At 39.3% G+C, this 21,202-nt stretch overlaps 1 protein-coding gene across 3 annotated transcripts in view; it reads right to left on the bottom strand.

The window, feature by feature from the left end:
• The window catches only part of LOC135466410 (uncharacterized), a 53,921-nt gene that overhangs the window by 11,550 nt on the left and 21,169 nt on the right, over window positions 1-21,202 (bottom strand). For all 3 annotated transcript variants that reach the window (XM_064743862.1, XM_064743861.1, XM_064743863.1), the window contains 18 exons: window positions 16,811-18,963; window positions 16,314-16,415; window positions 15,584-15,689; window positions 14,851-15,049; window positions 14,060-14,228; window positions 13,295-13,390; window positions 12,136-12,320; window positions 11,054-11,219; window positions 10,025-10,295; window positions 8,970-9,059; window positions 7,879-8,151; window positions 6,506-6,666; window positions 6,048-6,191; window positions 4,293-4,426; window positions 3,065-3,212; window positions 2,070-2,182; window positions 1,476-1,626; window positions 890-1,015 (listed from right to left, as the gene is read on the bottom strand). In XM_064743862.1, coding sequence (XP_064599932.1) covers window positions 890-1,015; window positions 1,476-1,626; window positions 2,070-2,182; window positions 3,065-3,212; window positions 4,293-4,426; window positions 6,048-6,191; window positions 6,506-6,666; window positions 7,879-8,151; window positions 8,970-9,059; window positions 10,025-10,295; window positions 11,054-11,219; window positions 12,136-12,320; window positions 13,295-13,390; window positions 14,060-14,228; window positions 14,851-15,049; window positions 15,584-15,689; window positions 16,314-16,415; window positions 16,811-18,963 — 4,787 coding nt within the window. The remainder of the gene's footprint in view (window positions 1-889; window positions 1,016-1,475; window positions 1,627-2,069; window positions 2,183-3,064; window positions 3,213-4,292; window positions 4,427-6,047; window positions 6,192-6,505; window positions 6,667-7,878; window positions 8,152-8,969; window positions 9,060-10,024; window positions 10,296-11,053; window positions 11,220-12,135; window positions 12,321-13,294; window positions 13,391-14,059; window positions 14,229-14,850; window positions 15,050-15,583; window positions 15,690-16,313; window positions 16,416-16,810; window positions 18,964-21,202) is intronic.

Below are 21,202 nucleotides of genomic sequence, written 5' to 3' on the forward strand. Positions count from 1 at the left end.
ACACTGGCACACACCCGTCAACATTGGTAAATCGCCTTCAACACTGGCACACACCCGTCAACATTGGTAAATCGCCTTCAACACTGGCACACACCCGTCAACATTGGTAAATCGCCTTCAACACTGGCACACACCCGTCAACATTGGTAAATCGCCTTCAACACTGGCACACACCCGTCAACATTGGTAAATCGCCTTTAACACTGGCACACACCCGTTAACATTGGTAAATCGCCTTCAACACTGGCACACACCCGTCAACATTGGTAAATCGCCTTTAACACTGGCACACACCCGTTAACATTGGTAAATCGCCTTTAACACTGGCACACACCCGTCAACATTGGTAAATCGCCTTCAACACTGGCACACACCCGTCAACATTGGTAAATCGCCTTCAACACTGGCACACACCCGTCAACATTGGTAAATCGCCTTCAACACTGGCACACACCCGTCAACATTAGCATATCACCCGTCAGCATTTGCATATTACCCGTCAAGACTGGAAAATCAACCGTCAACAAATCTATATACACCCGCCAGGACTGGAAAATCAACCGTCAGGATTAGTAAATCACCCATCAACAAATGCATATACATCCGTCAGGATTGGTAAATCCCTCGTCAGAATAGGTTAATCCCCCGTCAACAAATGCCTGTACACTCGTCACGATTAGTAAATCAACCGTAACGCTTTAATATACCCGCCAATATTGGTTTATCACGTGTCAACATTCAAATACATCGGTGAACAAAGCAGACCATAATCATCCGCCTAGTCTTCAAAAACACCTAGAGACATTCAACACTGTGAAAAGTTTAGTTTAAAGTAAAGTGGTGGGTTGCATTATATAACATGTACCCTTTTGTCAGAATTTGATCTTACCATTAAATTATAAAATTTCCCGTCGGAATAAGACGTTTCTATCGTCCGTTGTGATGTGGTTCTCCCGGTCGTTGTCATGGAAACCACCACAATCCCTTTTTCGATCGAGGCTATTAGAAACACATCCTGTAGAAAATGACATCATGAATTAAAGGAATAATCACCAGTAATAGCTTCCTTTGAAACTTCGGTCACAATTTCTAAGTCGTATGGAAAAGGCAGCACTGACTGAGTGAGTGAGTGCTTGGGGTTTAACCTCGTACTTAACAATTTTTCGGCCATATGACGACGAAGGAATAATTAGAGTGCATGTGAAAAGGCAGCAATGTGACTAATTTTGTAAAGTATGATTCTCTTGAAGACTTAGGACAATTTATCCACGACTGTTCCAGACATTGATGGGATTATTGATTATGGATATAGATATTCACATTAACAATATTCGGCATGAGACGCCACGGAGAGAAGATGCAAATGTGACACTGTTGTTTTATACAACAATCATGGCGAAAGTTCAACGATAAAGTAAAGAATACAGAACACTAATAATGAAAAAAAATTAAAAAACATTGCATACTGTTTGTACCTTTTGTAGATATCCAAGAAGAAACAACAGTGTGTTCCTCTGTAAAGTTCGGAACAACACATTCATAGAGCTGATTCCTCTTCTCGGGTAAATGGAGGATGGGAAAGATACATATCCGGAACCATCAAATACCAGGGAGGATTCGGAAACACTGAAACAGAGAAGAACACCCATAATGCAGTTTCATATCACCGTGATGACGCGCATTCCCTGTTGAAAATGAGAAGAGAAATGCGAGATAACTGTAATGTGAATGTAATGTGAAAAATCTGCCGTCTTATATATACAATAAGGTAATATAAGATATGCATAACATGTTAAATGTTCGCACAATAAAACAAAGTTCTAAGAGGAATGCAAGATAATAGTGTTGTGAAATATTATACATATGAAAAATTTACAAATGAAATAAATTAGGTTGGTTTATAGCCTTTGTATCACGGCAAAATGATAATAAATTGTAAATCTATCAGATTAGGTATACTGAAATTGCCTTCCGCTTCCAAGAAAGCAAAAATTTAAGAAAGCGTCATTTGTTAGTCATTATTACTTCTTGTTTAATTTTTAATTGGATGCCTTATGTGGACAACGCACCATCCGGTAGAGCACAAAGGTGGATGTAAACCGGTCACATCTGGTCTGTATATATTAACCTCTCTCCCACCAAAATGGACGTCGCTCACACAGCCGGTAAAAAAGTTTTTGCCCTGGAAAAATACAAACCAATTGAACTTACTTTACGTTCATTTATTTGTTTAATTATGGTTTAACGCCATACTCAAGATTTTTCCACTGATACCATGGCTGACTGTTTTATGGAAACCAGAGTGTCTGGAGGAAACAATAGACCTTTGTCAAATGACCGATGAGCTTTCCTACGAGTGACGTACGACGTATTGAGGTAAGCTTCCTTCAACGAACGTAAAACTATGCAAACGGTTCACGGAACGTTGTCGACTACTCCTTGTCACCGAAGTCTGACGAAATATGAGTGGTGGATAAAAATTAGCTGCATAAGTTATGCTATGCATGCACCTGTAACGGGAGTATATGGTTTTCCCCTACTGCATACGACTAAGTTATAGTGGAACTCTCCCAACGAGTTCCTTAAAAAACAAAGGATTCCATCAAGCATCCAATCAATAAGTTTGGGAAATAGCGGTCGTTATGAAATAAATTTGAAGGGAACTCAGTCGTAATGATATTTACAACACATCTAAGAAATGTTGATAAATAAGTAATGAACAATATTTTAAAGAAATAATAATAATAATGCTGGTTGCCGGCGTGAAATATTCTTGAGTACGGCGTTATACACCAATCAAATAAATAAATTAATTTAAAAAAGTTAAGCTGATAAATAAAACAAATTTATGTAAATTACGCCCACCTAAAATGTAAAATGTTTTCCTCGAATGATAAAGGGAATATATCTATTAATCTTACAGAGATTTTTGTGGACTGACTGTCATCAACCCTTTGTGGCCAAATGTTAAGACCAGCGAAAATTCGTTTTATTTTAGTCACGTCAAAAAAAAAAAAAAAAAAAAACAGTTAAATTTCTTAACGTGTCTTGTGCACAGATGTACCTGTTTTTTCCCTGGTTGCCCTCCAATGAACACAGATGATGGTAATACTTGGACAGGGTTGGCCTGATCTAACACAATTGCCGATTGGCTACCGTTGGCCTTGTCTGCTTTAAGTGACACCACCGACAGTTTGTACCGCTGACCGTACCTTAACGGAGAGACAAAAATCGTCATTTTCTTTACACCATATATCTGTCTGAGGACTGAACACATGGTTCCCTCAAAATGCCAAGAGCCCTAGATAAACTTGCACATCACTATATTTAATAACTTTTTAAAAATAAATTCTGCTTTTGACTGCAATTTGTTGAAAGGTGGTTTTCAGTATAGTAAACCTCAAATCACCCTTTCACGTTGTTACTGGAATGTGCCATCATCACTGACTCGCCAACAAATAAGGATTGTCCCAAAGACGGTGCAATATTTACAATTCATCTGTCATATAAATAATTAATTAACAAAGGCGAATGCTAAATTACCTTTAAACTTGATATTGTCTTAGAGTATAATGAAGGCACTTCTGATTTCCGTCTGTGTTAGTCTGGTTTCCGTCTTTCCGTCTATGTTAATGCGGTTTTCGTCTGGTCTTAGCCTATGTTAGTCTGGTTTCCGTCAATGCCAGTCTGGTATCCGTAAATGTTAATCTGGTTTCCGTCAATGTTAGTCTGGTTTCCGTCTATGTTTATAGTTTCTGTCTACATGTATGTTAGTCTGGTATCCGTCAATGTTAATCTGGTTTCCGTCTATGTTAGCGTAGTTTCCGTCTATATTAGCCCGGTTTCCGTCAATGTTAGTCTGGTATCCTTCAATCTTAATCTGGTGTCCGTCAATGTTAATCTGGTGTCGGTCTCTGTTAGCGTAGTTTCCGTCTATATTAGTCCAGTTTCCGTCTATGTTAGCGTAGTTTCCGTCTATATTAGTCCGGTTTCCGTCCATGTTAGCATAGTTTCCGTCTATATTAGTCCGGTTTCCGTCTATGATAGCTCACTCATGTAAGCAATTTAGCCAGGAATTATTCTGCTCTGCAGGCGTCGAAAAGTTTTATTTAACTGGAACTATATCCATTACCCAATGACTTTCTTTGGATTTATATTTTAGAAGCAAAGCACAAACAACATAACAAAGCAATAAACACCCAGCAACAAACCATATTTTTGGACAAATAAACTCCCTGCTTATTGCAGTTTTGAAACATTTTTGGTGGCTAACATACAACAGACAGGCTTACCTGTTGACAAAAACCTTGTACCATTGGTCTGTTTTCAGATCGGCAGGATTGGTGACTGAGTCTATCTCCTTGTCGTCAGGCCCAGCCACTGACATGGAGAGTAAACCCTCTTTGAGCGATATGGTCAGAGAGTGCTGGAACCAAAAAAAAAAAAAAAATGTGGAAATCTGTCTTTGGAAAGACGGGCCAGATATGATAAAGAGGTCAACAATTACAAAAGATTATATACCTGTGGGGGGTCACTGAATAGAAACACTGGAAGCTTGGGAAGTTTTGGGGGGAAAACGAAGAACATCGAGACACGTACTAGACGAACATTTCTGTTACAATCCAAGGTTTAAAAACCCACCGTACTACATTCAGAATTGGTATAAAGATAAGATACTATATATTAAGGACATTATAAATATTGATTATACTGAAAGTTTTAAAGACGTTAAGGACAAATTTGGAATAAAAGGTGCTTTTATAGATGACCATAAATTAGTTAAAAATATACCAAACGAGTGATTAAATGATATAAAACTGAAGACAGACATGCTTTTGACTGCCTACCCTGTGTACTACAGCTTGTATTGAAGTAGAACCGAGGTACACGTTTTTTATGACATTTTCAACGAAGGTGACTATCATGTACAAATACTAAGTAAATGTGAGCAAATCTTACAGTTAAATGATATTCATGTAAAAAGTGTTTTTTTTCATCTCTCTTCTAAAATACTAGAGTTATGAGATTAAGAGATTTTCAGTATAAAATTTTGCACTGGATGTCTCCTACAAAATCTTATCTTTTCAAAACTGGCAGAAAAGATGATGACATTTGTAACAAAGACATCATTGAACATTGATTTTTTCAGTCTGAAATAGTTAAAATATGGTTTATAGACATTAAAATATATAGATTTGAAAGACGGTTAAATCAGGCGTGTAACTTTACAATGCTTCAGTAATTCTAGGCTTATCCAACGAAAAAACAATAATAAAAACTCTACTAATATTAGCATAAAAGTGGATTTTTGAGACAAAAAAGATCATTACATATAGAAAATCTACTTAAAAATAGTTGAATACTTTAGAATGGAAAAATATACTGCCAAAAAAAAAACGGGGAAGGAACTTAAATTAAAAGATAAATGGAGCAGTAGCTATAATGTATTTAAAGAACAAACAAATGTGTAAAAATGTGCGTGGAGATTAGAGCGAAAGTCTGACTTATATAAATGTTAGCCTTCTGATTGGTAAAAAAATAAGTAAAAAGAGCGTCTTCTCACATACACAAGCACTCAAATATGTATTCATTTAAATGAAAGCCGAATGAGGAGAATGAGGAGATCTCGCCCCGCGGCACCGTCCTCCGGATTCCGGCTTATCCGGCTTCCATAATTTAACGCCATAGACTCAAGAGTTTTCACTTATACCAGAAAGGCCAGTTCTGTTGATTGAGAAACCGAAGGAGCCGAATATTATTTGAATATTGTAGAATGTATAAACAGTCCGGACTTATATTTTGCCAAGCGCCCGAACTTCCGCCGGAATGCTTAAAATTCGGAAAAGTAGACCGGTACATACGGTTGAACTGATCAGTTAGAACGCTTAAGCGACGGCTTTACAATATTAAAGGGTTGCTTGTATAAAGAAAATACGTTTCCCATTACACGCAATGCTCCAGCCTGTGAGGTGCAACAGCACAAAGTTTATCACTGGTGCTGTGTATGACTGGTCCGTGGGAATATAATACACATTGTTTCGACTTACAGCATTGTCCCCTTTCAACATTGCCAACACTCCTTCTGATGAAGCTCGCTTGACACAGAACTCAAAAGAAGACACGTGGGATTTGGTGGTCTCGTGCTTGAGTGGGACTTCCAGGTAGTTACCGCCGCTCAGAGACACTGGAAGCTGAGTACATTTAAGATACAGAAAAACGTATAACAGTCCAAGCGCTCGCCAAAACAAAAGACAGTGTGAAAAAATCTAGTATTTGGTCACGCAATAGCGATATATATATATATATCTATGTGACTTATTGACTTAAAACTTTTACTTAAAATGTTCCTCACAATACTTATACCGGAGCATGGACAGAATTCTTAAAACACTGCGGTTTCATTGGAATTACGAAACAAGGAATAAGAAACATCTTGTACAAATAATTTCATTTTTTGCTAAGGAAAGTAAAAAATTTGTCCTGTATTCATTCACAAACTGCTTACATTGATAGCGGATGTGATGGTTTTAAACCTCTGTATATTTTCCCGGAGCTGTGTCAAGTTGGTGCCAATGGTATTCCGTAGCTGTGTGGTTCGTGCACAAGGATCGGGTTGCACCAATTTCAATTCCTGGATCTTCTTCATGTTGCTCGTAGCCTTACCAACTTACAAACGAAGGTAAAGTTTTATAATAATCAGAAGAAATATAGATTTGAATTCGTTTGGTTGTTGTGTTGACATATAGCGATAGCCAGTTTTATGAATGGGCAAGTACAGCGTCCGTGGGAAAACAACCACGCAGTACGGTAGCCTCAAAAACTTACACAAGTTTTTCGTAACGTTTTACGATAATGAAGAGAAGAACAAATTTTGACTGCAGTTTTATTGCACACGTGCACTAAAAAAATGATCTGATAATTTTAATACAAAGTATGTTGTCTGAGAGATGCTAGAATATATTCTGCTATTGCAGTAGATTGTTAACAGAATAATTTTTTGAGTGTAGGAATATTTAATTGACATAACGGCGGTCAGGTTAATCAATGGAAGCTAAACCTGGAAGAATGAATCAATACTTATTGTTTTACATCAGCTATACATGAAAAGCTAGACCTCAGTAGTAAAGGAGTTTTGATCTCCATTGAGCACGTCTTAGATTAGTCCATCTAGATGGACTCGGTGTGCTGTTTTAAAATTCTGACGTTCATCGTAACACTGAGTCCATCGCCGGCTCTCAAACAAATCACCTCACATCTACGCACTCCAACTCCATAGAGCTGATCTCAATGAGGTCCGCGCTCATGGCACCCAAACTTACCTGCACTAAAAATACAAATTCTTTTTCATGCCTTTTTGGACTGAATTAAATAAATCGAAATATAATAATTTTCTGGACGATTTCAATACCAAATCTCAGCTGGGCATTTCAAACCCAGGAGTAGGTCACGCAACACTTCAAAATGGCTGTGGACGGCAAGGCATTTGGTACCACCGAAATTCTAGCAATCAATGTGACCACCACGCAGCGAGTGAATTAGTTTCATAGGTGAGGATTATATATCATATTAGAGATCTCATCATAAAATTACATATCAATGGGAGTTTGAAATCCGCGCCGTATGTTTTGAAAGGCGTTGATGGACTCAGTGTTATGATGAATGTCAGAATTTTAAAATAGCAGACTGATTCCATCTAGATGTCATCCACAAAAAGTTAGAGCAAATGCAGGAATCAACAAAAGACTGCATGTACACAGTTTTGGTCAGAGTAACTCTAATAGGCGGGAAAGGTTCCTTATGCAATTTGTAACCACGCAGGCCTTATTAACCCTGGCTTTGTTTTGAACTAAATACACACAGTTTTCCTGATTGACTCACCCGATTGTACAACTTGAGCGAAGCCCCCTTGACCTCCCGATCCAGTCACTTTACCCAGCACTCGTTCCACTGTGTTATATACTTTCCGGACTTTGGCCTTGATGGTCTTGTTAAAAGCTCTAATGTTCTTTACTATAATGGTCACTCGGTCGTGGATAGCCTCATACTCTGTCCGGTCTTCACCCCACGCAGTTAGCATGGTCACCCCATCCTGGTAGGCACTTCCCACTCTCCCTACAGCTCCACCTAGTCTGCCAGACGATACACGAAGCACTACAAGGCGAACGATTGTAGGGAAACTAAACATAGTGGTCACCAGTTGTTTTAAATAAAGTTTCACATATTTTATGAAAGATTTTGAAGGATTCAGAAGTACATTTGAAACAAATTCTGGTAAAGAAAGGCCATTTCACGCGCAGAAATTATAATAAAAGAGTATAACTTTGCATGCAGAAAAGACTTCAAGCGACAGGAACGAATTAGGTCTAAGCATGTATGTAAGCCCATTTTGAAATTACCTTCTACTTCTTGCTCTACTAATGCTCTAATTCTAACTAGGAAAAAGTGAAACATCTTCATATTACAAGGTACTGTTGCCGTCTGATGTCTGCGTCACGTTATAACTACAACCATCATCAAAAAGTTAAGGCTCACTTTCACATAGCAGTTTTCGACATCCAGTCGCATAGTTATTGATTTAGAGAGACATTTTAATACTTTTTGTCTCATTGTGAATTAAAAAGAAGACCTGCATTGTTCAACCAACCCAGTTTGTTAGCCTTACTGTTATTGTTATTTTCATGTCTTAGACCTAGAACATTCTTTGTATCTTTCCGATGACTGCTTCCCTTAATATGAATTCGTTCTAATTTTTATACTTTCCAAGTTCTTTAGTGGTTTGTGTTGAAGGTTGCTTTGGAAATTGGTCTTGTGGTTATTAACCCTTGGACGTCCATTGTAGTTGACGTCTGGTATGTCTGTTTCTACACCTAGTTTCTCGAAGAATCCTCAGTTGACAGATTAGCAAATAGCCAAAGTTACATAACCGGTACAACAAATATTTACAAATATAAAATTACATTCAAACTCACCTGCCAGACGACTGGCGATACTGGAAGCCTCTCTGTATAACTTCTCACTGCGATCTCGGAGCTTTCCTGTGACTGCTTTTAGCCGATTACCTGTGGGAAAACTGACTGTTATGAGCACCTACAACTACACGACAAAACATAAATAAAATGTTCTGCCGGAATCGACCGCCGGATAATCGTTGAACTAATTACATCGATAGGCGTCAGGTCACCCACGTTCGTTAGACAAAATATTATCTCAGAGCGAGTTATTTGGCACTCTTAGCTGCAACAAGCAGCCTTGTGTGATGACGGAAGTACTGCTGTTGTTGTTGAGCATGGGGTTCTTCTTGGTCTTAATCGTGGGTTGCTTTTATGAAATACGCATGCGTCGCATCTCTTGACCACACATCGGTCTTTTTTTTCTTATGCTTGCTTAACGCCTTATGCAAAGCGAGAGAATGGAGAGTATTATAATAAAAGGAAACCTTCCATCAGCCATCCTCCACGTGAAAAAAGTCAATGTCAGCATCTTCACTTCTTTGTTTGTTTATTTTTTTTTCATAAACCTAACCATGTAATGACTCGAACGATACCTCAAAACGATATTTCCCCAGGTACCATATCCATTAAGGTAGCATAAAAAATACATGTGACTGATGACAGAGATTAGACAGAGTACGTGTAGATTCCCCGCTCTCACTGTCTGTAGTACCCTCTGCGCAATCTAACGTTTATTGAAGACCAATGGTCTTCCACCAATATGATGTACACACGTGTACGTCACATATGGGAAAGTTATTCAGTGTTTTGCCCTGATGGTTTACCCTGGACACTCTACATTTCTACGGTGTCCTCTCCCTATTAAACTGAATGTCACACTATATGTGAACAATTCTTGAGAATGACCTTAAAAACAATTGAAGAAATAGATAATTAAATTTCGATCTTCTTGGGTTAACTAAATATGTAACATTAACTAAAACTGTAACTAAAACTGTAACTGTAACTAAAACTGTAACATGTAACTGTAACTAAAACTGTAAAGAGTCAGCGAAAGCCACAGCTCTTATTACCAAAGGATGTCTTTCTTTCACGAACGGAGTCTGTCCTGGTGTCCACGAACACGAAGTCATCTTCGCCATTCTCGGCCCCATCTCCGCTGGAGAGCAGCCCTCCATCTATGTCGGTTCCCCCCAGACTGCCGCTCCCACTCTCCTCCACTTCATCAGTTTCACAGTCCTCCAAATCATCGCCCGACCCCACTTCCGATCTACAGTCACGTGTCTCGGATGGGGGGACCACGCCCACCCTCAGTCTTAATTTCTCCAGAGCTGCTTCGATTTTCTGCAGAGAATAAAATTTCAAGGTACAGGCTGCAGTTGGTTTATATGTTCGGCTGTTTGATTTTTACAAAGATTCATTCTGATTGTCACCTTTTGGCTATAAATCCAAAAGCCTTAATTACCTATTTATTACAGTCGTCATATTGTGGGCATCTTATGGTGGCCTAACATTTCAAATGTGACTAAGACACTCATCCTGTCTGATTCTAAGAGTTTTCATCTCAGAAAAATATTGTAATGTTTGTTCGGATGGTTTGTTGTTCTATTAAGATATTTTATGACTTATATTTGGCTATAAATCTTCCTCTTTTTAATGGGAATTTATTCCGCAAAAACCGTCAAAACATATACTCACGACTACGGTCATGACATCACGGTTATAAGGCAACCATGCAAATGCTCGTAAAGACGTTTGATTTTACAGGATTCTTTAAAGTTACGCTATATTTATGGGCATTAAATTCAAAAAATTAATTTTAACCGGAAGTCTTTTGTCTGAGTGATGCTAGAATGTATTCTATTATTATAACATAATACTGTCATATTCAACATAATATGCTGCTAGTCTAATGGAGTCTTCATGTTGAATCAATAGAACTGTGTGTAATATTTAACAAGAATAATCTCTTGCAACAGCAGAATACATTCTAACATCTCTTAGATAACACGCTTTCTGTTAAAATTAACAGATTAATTTTTTCAGTGTACAAAAAAGTACATTTATTTCTTGCATGTTTCATGTTAAACTTGGTGATTCACCTGAGTAACATCCTTTAAGTATCTCTCTAATTGCTGAGTGGTTCTGTCACGTGGTCTTGTGCCCGAGGTACCACCCCCTGTGTGGCCCCCAGTATGATCGCCATTCTGGCCTCGTTTCCGGTATTCTATCACTGCCTTCAGCTGTCTCAGCAGGGGGTAAACTTCTCTGCGTGAAATGGAGAAATACGCCGTTTGTTGGAAACTACTTGATATATTGCTAGTATGCTATAGCAACTTCGACATAGCGCACATTGTAAATTTCTGAGTACCATGCAGCAGGAAGGGCCAGTTGAGGTACACTTCATACATTAGTCCAAACAGCAGATAAGACATTTAGCGGTAATTCATACTGAAGATTAATTTGTCGGGCATTGCACAAAACAGAACCCCAGGTGAGGTGTTTTTAATCAGTCCATTACATTGTCAGATTAGCCAATTTCATTAAAGTCGAAATATAAAATTTGATCTAAGCGCTATTTTAGGACTTCAGGAGATAAAACTGGGAACACCCAACAAGTGCTAATATACATGTATCTAAAGTTCAACTCCCTAGGTCGTTATCTATGCAAAGTATTGAAGTTTAAAATTTTAACTTAAATCCTGCAAAGATTGTCCTGTGAAATAGGTCCCTTTTAACTTCTACACTGACTAGAAATTTACCGTTAGCAAAAGTCAACATTTCGAAGTTCATCACCTTTACGATTATTTATTATAAGCTACTCCTAAATATAACCAAAATGCAAGTGGATATATGGAAGGTTTTACCAACAATACATCTGAAGTTTTAATTACCCATGGGGGGCCTCCGTGGCTCAGTCGGTTAGCGCGCTAGCGCAGCGTAATGACCCAGGAGCCTCTCACCAATGCGGTCGCTGTGAGTTCAAGTCCAGCTCATGCTGGCTTCCTCTCCGGCCGTAAGTGGGAAGGTCTGCCAGCAACCTGCGGATGGTCTTGGGTTTCCCCCGGGCTATGCCCGGTTTCCACCCACCATAATGCTGGCCGCCGTCGTATAAGTGAAATATTCTTGAGTACGGCGTAAAAGATCAATCAAAAAAAAAAAAAAAATTACCCATGGTTTATACCTTTCAATCACCTGTCTAAGGTACTCCTGCTCCCGGACATGCTGGTTGGCCCGGTCCAACACCCATCTCAGCATGCTTCTGTCCGCAGGGGACAGGGTGGGTTGGCTCTCCCGAGGTGTCTGCTGATACAGCTCCTTAGTTCGCTTCCACCTGATTTTGGCATCCCGGAGGGCATCAGTACAGCGCTGTCAACAACAAAGGTTGTTCAGCATAATAATCTTGGGTTAACAATTAAATCGATGTAGGCTACATTGAGCTATTTTGTAGAAACTGTGTACAAATTCGAACACAGAATCTTAGAACCATTAGCTTAGCTTTGTTTTACTCTCGAACAACTGATACTGGTCTGAAAGTTTGGCCAAATTTTAATTAAAATAGCAAAAATTTCATTTCACATTAAGAAAAAATGAACAACAATGCAGAGAAAAATATTACTTTCAATGCTCTGTAAAGTATCACTTCCGTATAGAAGTCACATTTGGACAAAGTTGATGTATTAACATTTGAATAACACAAATTCCATATGAAAACTGAATGTCATCATTTTGGTGTGACACCAGTCTGGTGGCTAGCATTAATTTCTAGAACAAAAAATAAGCTCTTGTAATGATAGCTAATCACGAACAGACAGTTCCTTCCGCATCATTATGTTTTGTAAAGTTGATACGTCTTCGATGATTAGGGTTTCATTTGTTTATTCAACACAGCCGATTGATGAACAATGCGGCCAGAGGTTCGAATACAGGACTCTCTAGCCTTGTTTATAGTCAAGAGGTTTGTCAGGTACAAAGGGTGATGAATTCGACAACCAACGTACAAGTGAAAAAAATCTGCAGAGCAACGTTAAACAATTAACAATCCAATAAATTAGTATTTTCCCGTCAATTTAAACAAATCCCTTTTTCATTTATAATCAACATTCCTTGACATGTCATTGTGTATCTTTCAACACTGCAACATTTAACGGGCGTTAGCATGTCAGAGAATAATCAAACCGGCATGTGAAGTCGTGAGTTAGTACCTAGAGCAAAACCACAGTCTTAATGGTCTACAGCCTGTGCATGGCACATCGGTCATGTTTACTTAAAATTCCTGTCACCTTGCATGGCGAAGGACATGATGTCGTATTACATGAATCTCCAAAACATCTATCTCTTACCCATCCCTCCAGTGTACACTCCGTGATGTAATCGAAGGCCATTTGATTATAATCCTTGGCTTCCATCATAAGCGTTTTGGCCATGGTCTGGGTGTCCTGAAGAAAAGAATTCATCAAATGTAGAGGTGGTTACGTGCTGATACACATTAACTAGAGCTAAACTTTCATTGACTGATGGTGCCATGTAACTCAGATGATAATAATCTGGATTTCATAACGTGAAGGGTTCAACTATCAAAACACATTAGGCGCATTTTACATGGGATGTGTTTGGTGCCTTGCCTTGATACCTAGGCTAGTTCTGTTATGGCGCTACAACATCTACATTGTATTTTCACGTGAAATTCGCCCTGTAGGTGAAAAAAATGGAGGAAGCGGGCTTCTTTGAAAAGTGGTGGGGCCCCCATGACACCCAACTTCATCCGCCCGTTTTCGACGCCACTGCATCATGCTGAGCAATGGATTACATAAAATACCACATGACTACAGTATTGAGTGTAAGCCCAGAGTGGCGAGCACAATGTGATTGCTCGCAAATGATAGTAGCAGCTTACACACCCCTAGAACTAGTAGCCCAAGTAGGTATAAAAATACAGTGATGTTAATTACAGATAATTAGAAGTCACTGTTTAGAATGAGTCAAATGGTGTGTGATCAGCTTTACAGCTTTAGCACCGAAAAAGTGTCTACTTTATTTGACTGAACTCAAAGATACTTGAAAGGGGGATACATCGACAAACCTAATGCAAAATATTCATTACTTACACTCAAATAGGTAATTTTTCGCTGCGCTGTGTTGTACTGGATAACATTCTCCACTCTTCTTATTGTCCTGTTGCTATAGTAGGTCAACTCTCGAAGTTTGTATTCTGCCTGCATTTTCATCAGCCTCGTTTTCAGGCCCATCTTGTGCGATTTCAGCTCACTACAACGCCTTCAAAACGTTATCAACAGAAAAAAAAGAGTGATTGATAACAGTTTCACGAATACTGAAAGAAAAAGGCCATTTTCAAAAACATCTTTCTGGCTTGAATGTAGCAGTAGAGTTTTTTTATGACCTATAAATCCAAAATGTGTTTAAAAATATAATTAATTTTTTCTAACCCTCGAAGGTATGCGTTATTACTGACAGTGTGGAGCTCAACTCATATCATTCACTCATCAAATTCTTATTTCAAAATCGGTATATGTATGTATGTATGCTTGGGGTTTTACGTCGTACTTAAGTTTTTCACTCATTTGACGACGAGAAGTCATTGGCTTTGTATACATATACTGTGTCTTCTTGTGGCTGGGCGAGTCCATGTCGCCAAAGCGCTACATCTGATGTATCATGCCAAAGACACCAGACATGACACCCCAGTCAGTCACATTATAGTGACACCAGGCCAACTAATCCTGTTTCACTGTTCTAACCTCTCAGTGCTGAGCGCGAAGCAAGGCAGCAATAAAAACCATTTTTAAAGCCATATGAACCCGATCTACAGAAGGCCATGGCTTATAACCTACTTCGTGAGTGTAGAAATTCTCATCAATAGGCATCTGTTGTGGCTTACCTTTTCTGCCTCTTGGCTTTGTTGAGCATATACATAGCAGAGTTGTGTTCCTGTTCCGCTTTGCGTCGTGCAGATCGGAAGTCCCTGCGCTGGACAGGCTGTTCTACTTTCCTTCTCCTGGTGGATGGATTGATGAGATGTTGCTCATGCGCTCTCTGATATACATGACGCACCAACCGAGACATGTCCAATATTATACCTGATATAAAGAACAAGAGGGAACTTGGTGACTACCATATTTTATATGTCTCCCTTTTTGGGTTCACTGTCTCATTGTCTTAAATTATCATCTCTCCCTTTTTCGTACACTGTAGTATAGTGGTTACATAAGGTACGCTTATTTTCTCTGAAAGGCTTGTAAATTAAACCCCAAGCATTCATTCATTAATTCATTCATTCTTTCTAAAACGGTAGAGAGAAGAAAAATAAGGTAGACTATATTAACCCCTGTTCTGCACTGTACCTCTTCCGCTGAAACTAAAGTAAGCATTACTCACTTGTGACCTTGACCCTTTCGAGTCGGGCATATGGTGATCTATAAGTAGGATCTATTAACTTGTATTATTGTTGAACATTTTAATTTCAATGCTAATTTTAAAATTTTGCCATAAATGTCCAAGACAAATTAGTATCAAAATCGAATTTCCTACGGTTTAGTCCACCGTTTGGAAGTTAGCACAAAGAAGGGACTTAAGTCTAAGACAGCTTCGTGATCCTGGGACCTGGTCCTCACCATACACATCGTCGTTGGTGTTGACCACGACATGAAGTCCATCTCTCACTCCCATCATGATGTCATAGCGAGTCGTGTTAAACAGGCCGTCGTACCTGTTATACGCCTGAAAAATAATTTCTAAGACTTAGAGGACAAGACCTCTAAATATCGAAGAAGACAGGTTAAAACTATCCATAAATATACTTTCATTTATTGTTTTTTTAATTTTTGTGAAGAGAGTTTAAGGCGCTCAAACTTTTGCCTTGTAAGGTGGGCTTTATGGACCATACTATCAGAGGTTAGGAACTCTGACGTCACGGGAAGTTTATCCAACTCTAATCCCGACACTGAATGTTGAAATAATTCTTTTCACCCATGAATGAAAGATCACTGAAATAATCTTCCCAAAAATTCCTTCCTTCTGGTGAACATCAGGAAAAAAGGCGATGTGACGTCAGTGTTCCTCGCTACCGACAGTATGGCTCATAAAGCCCACCATAGATTTCAATTATTTTAATGACTTTCAACACTCTCAATAAAATCTGAAAAAATAAATGAAAACATTTTTACGATAGTTTTCAATTTCACTTTATGATGAACATTAGTTTGAATTTTAGCTTTCTTTTACTTTAAAGAAGTGGTGATATTAGTTGTTTTGGTGGTAAATATTTGACAGCTCTCTGGATAATAGCTAGGTATAATTTCAGTACAGTCTGGCCTACAGATTTACGAAAATAACACCACTTACCACGTTGACTTTACTCCTTAGCGCTTTGAGGACGGTTTCCAAAGAGACCATGATCCTGTCGGATAGCCGTGCGACGTTCGACCTCAGGAGACGAGCTTGGTACTGCAGAACAAAGACACGTAATCATTGTACTTACACAGTGGTACACTAAACTACCTGAACCCTCTGTCCAGCACCTGCTGTAACAAGCGAGAGCGGGTTATGCACACATTCCCTGTCCAAGGCCGGAATTGAACCAGTACATAATAACACGATGGTTGAATGAAAAACAATGAACTTTTCTAAGCTGTCAATCAAGAACACACACTTTTAAATACATATCAAATAAATATATATACTATAAATATTATTGCGCACAAGCCTCGCACACCGGTTACACAATTATATTCAACCTTAACGTCATCACGAGCACGGGTGGTGAGACATCGGACGTGTTCTTAGAAAACAATATTATTTGCCGTAGCGTGCAGGACTTGTAAACAGGTACACGGACTTACCGCTCTGTTCCTATCTCGCTCTCTCTGTCGCCTCCATTCTTCTGCTCTGTTTCTACTGGGCCATCTCCTACGCGAATCCTGTCTTTGTGGAGTCTTCTCTGCAGAACCACCACCGCCAGACTTAGGCCTCGACTCCTTTTTTCTGTGTTCAGACTCAAGCTTGGTTGGCATTGTCGTGGTAAGGAAATACGTATTTTTATCTTTCTTTTCTGTCGGCTTTTTAGGCTTTTCTTGAACCTGTTTCGCCTTCTTCTTCGTCTTTTCTTTTCTGTTTTCTGAAGGACTAACCTTTTCTTCAGTTGGTTTCGGGGTACTCTCTTTGGTCTTTGTGTGCACCCTCCTTGATCCCGTTTCCAACTTAATTTTCGGAGTCGCATCGATGGATTTCGAAATCTCAACTTTAACAGGAATCTTTTTATCTAACGTTTTAGAAATTGCTATGGTGACAGGCTTTGCCGAAGTGGGTGCTATCGTTGATGTTTTCTTACGATGGTCTTTTTTAAATCGATTTCCTTTTCGTTTTTTACTGTCTTTTCGTCTGTCTTTTTTGTCTTTGGCGTTTCCGGAGACATCCGTATCCGGTCTTTTAGGGTTCGTGGTAAAAGCAAACGGCGTAATAGGCTTTGGACTGCTCTCAAACGGTTCGCTTACGGATTCTTCTGGGATATCTTCACCAGAGACATCTGGTTTAGGTCTTTTCCTTTCTTTCCGAGGGCGAGATCGTCTGTTTCCCTTTTCCTCCGAGTCAGATTCCTCTTTACCATTTTCTCCTCTCCGATGACCAGAGAAAGGTCGCCGCCGGCGATTTGGTACGTATGGCCGCCTGGGTACGTACCGACCGATCGGACGCCGGCGCCTGGGTATATACCTGTCGAAATAGCCGTCATAGTAGCCGTCATAGTACCTGTCGTACACGCGTGGCCCTCGCCAAGTCTGGTTACGACCCCTACCCCTGGCTACCCCACGTCTGGGAGGATATCCTGCCGGGGGTGGAGGGTATCTTCTCCGGCCAACTGGCGCGACAGAGTGAATGTCGTAGTCGTAGTCGTAGTCGTAATCCTCGTTGTAATCGTAATCCTCGTAGTAATCACCGTCTTCGTAATCGTACTGAGATTTATTTCTCCCACGCTGTCGTCTGCTGGAGTTTTCCACCACCCGTCTGTCATCCCCGCCGTGATTTCTCTCACCACGTGACCTCACTCTGCTCTTGACGGCTTTTCGATTCTTCTCTCCTCTTCCTCCAGCAAGTAAGGCTGTGCGTCTTTCGGGTGTCGAATGCCCATAGTTAGGATTGCGTGACTTTTTCCGGTTTCTTCTTTTAGGTCCGTGCTTTCTGGTGCCCTTTTTTTTCTCTCTATTATCCTCTGGTTGGTTTTCGTGAACTTTTTTCGTTTTGGACGAGAGGGTCATGTCATTCTGCTGACCGATAATGTCAGTCAGCTTCTGTTTACTACTTTTGCGCCTGGATTCAGGTCTACTGGCCTTTTTTCTCTTTGACGAGGCAAGTTTCGCAACTTCCACCTTATCTTTCTTCTTGTCATCCTCCGGATTATTGGACGACTTGTCATTTTTGTGTTTCGAGGACCCACTTTTGGATTTTCTGTTCTTTTCTTTTCGATGGTTTCCATGGTGATTACGTTTGCCAGATTTCTGTCGTTTGGATTTATCATCGTGCCTTTTTCTTGCTGCCGACTTTGTCCGATGTTTAATCGGCTTTGCTGCGGACTCTTCTGCAGAGGATAGAGAGCTTGTGCTGTCATGGTGATCTTCAGAGGGTTTAGTCACATGATGGCTAGACTCTGTAGATCTTTGCAAAGTTTCCTTTGTTGATCTGTCTTTCTCAGGTTTTCTTCGAGATTTGGCAGTTTTATGCTTCCTTGCCTTATCAGTCGAGTCTATAGTACTTATCAAAGACAAAGGCGTCAATGTAGTTTTATTTGGCACATTTTTCTTTTCACCCTCGTCACTGTCTGTTTCTTCTTTGGAGCTTCGCCAAAAGGAGAAAAACCTATCTATAAGAGAATCAGTTTTCGATTTCTTTTTACTCTTGTGTATCTTCTTTGTTTTGGACTTGCGTCCATTGAGAGTCGTCTTTCTTCTAGTTACCTCCACACTACCCCCTGAGGCAGTTTTGGCACACTTTTCTGAATTTCCTGCAAAATACGCAATATATATCAAAACCAACTTCAGTCTGGTAAGTATTATATCAAACGCATTGCAGTTTCAAATTCGCGGACAAAGATTCTTTGTAAGCAAGATTTCATGACTACTTTTCACTGTTTACGATGTTAATGTAAATCCTGTTTAACAGTATATGAGAGATACATCGTATATGCCACAGATAAGTTCAAATATTTTATGGCCAACTGAATGTACTTTGGTAATTTTTAACGTGTATACGTGTTCGAAACCAAGTATCACAATGCACTGAAAGACCTATACTCAGTTTAGATCAGCTATACGGATATTTGTAAAACCCTAGTCAGTACCAGGAAATTATTAGTACGCATGATTACTAAAGTGAAATGGACAATACTGGAATGAATGATTATGGCTTTACAATATTCTGCAGAACTCCGGCCATTTCGTGCCCAAGGGCATTATGGGAGAAATTTCCACAAATGTCAACAGCAATCAACTTGAAGACTTCCAATACCTATTATTGCACTTATTACTGTTCTTTTTCACTCCAGAAAAATGAAAAAATTCAAAACCTTCTTCCTTAAGAATTTAATAACGAGTAAGACGTGAAGGGTATTTTTCAGCCTGACCAGACGTATTAAAGACATGTATGACGTGTTTCAAACACGTGTTACATTTACTACGAAAAATTACATGTTGAATTTTGTTGGGTTTCTTTTCGAGTAACCAAAACCTAAGCGAATAGAGGAAAAGCAATGGTTTGTTCAGAATAATTAAACTGTAAAAAATGGGAAAATCGCAGAGCATTCCGACAGCAATTTTAAGGCAGTCTTCCCGATTCAATAACCTTTAGAAGGCAATCAACCAGAATTCTGACTTCGATAAACTCTGATGAATTTTGATGCGCTTTGATGGATCTATAAGTCATACCGTGCTCAAAAATTGTTGACTGTTATGACGGTGGTCAGGGCATGAGTTAACCACCTATTTTTCGGGAGACAACCTGCAGCAACCTGCAGATGGTCGTGGGTTTCTCCCAGGCTTTTCCCGGTTTCCTCCCATCGTAATTCTGGCCGCCGTCGTAAATGTGAAATCTTTTTGAGTTACGGCGTAAAACATCACAGGGCCCAGTAATCCAAAAGCCTATCAGGTAATACCGTTACTGAGTCATATTTTAAATTCAAAAATTTCAACCAATCTCAGCAGCTAATGCAGTTGTCCAAAGTCAAAGTATAACAGCAGGATCAGCAGGATTTAGCATAGCATACTGCTATGCAATTATTTTTGGGATAAGTACAAAACTGAACACTTGGATTAAAGTTAAATCTGGTATTAAGTCTTAAAACAGTCTTCAACAACCGGGACGAGACATATAATTATTTAAATCTGGACTCACAGCCGCAAAGGAAACAGTGAAAGTTGTATTGGTCAAGATCATGACGCAGTCGAAGTGAGCCAGAGCTGAAAACATTTGTGACAGAGATATCCCAAAATTTATTAAAATTCTGCGCATATCATTGCCCGATCCATTATAAGGAGACTTAAAATATTATTAGCCAAATGTCTATAATGTTGGAACCATCATACTTTTAGCTAGTTGTAAACTATCCATTTACGTTACTAATGTGTCAAATGAACAGCTGGTTGTGACTTTTGACCTCGGAACCAGTGAAGTGATCTAATTCTCCGGAGAAGTGACATCGAGTGGGCGACACATGGTAAGTGACCGAGTTAATCAGTGCTTCAGGCAGCTTTGTTTCCAAAACCTGTCAGTCATTCGATGTTTGACACGTTCAGGATGAGTTGGACTTTGATCTCAACAGTCACTGAATCAAGAGCTTAGCAAATACTTCTCTAACATGACACATATATTAAAGGTGAAATATTGGGATTACAAAATAGAGTAACTGTGTCATACGTCTAAAGGCAACAAAATTGCGTCTACAAATTTGGCACTTTTAGCTAACTTTCTTACGACAGCCCCAACTGTATTTGCACAAGAACCAGTCTTGTCACAAAAAGCAAATCCATAAAAACACTGTATGTCCATGGCCATGCGCAACGCTAACATCATCATGATAGAAACACCTTCTTGGTAACATTATATCAATGATTACACATACATATGTAATACGTAATACATATGCTAAATACCCATCGGTCATTAGCACAGTTGTAAGAGAAAGGATTTGTACGATAATACAGGCAAAGGAACAACGGACTTAAAACCAAAAATGTCAATGTCACCAA

The sequence above is a fragment of the Liolophura sinensis genome, chromosome 6 (assembly GCF_032854445.1).
Source record: "Liolophura sinensis isolate JHLJ2023 chromosome 6, CUHK_Ljap_v2, whole genome shotgun sequence".
Lineage (NCBI taxonomy): Eukaryota > Metazoa > Mollusca > Polyplacophora > Chitonida > Chitonidae > Liolophura > Liolophura sinensis.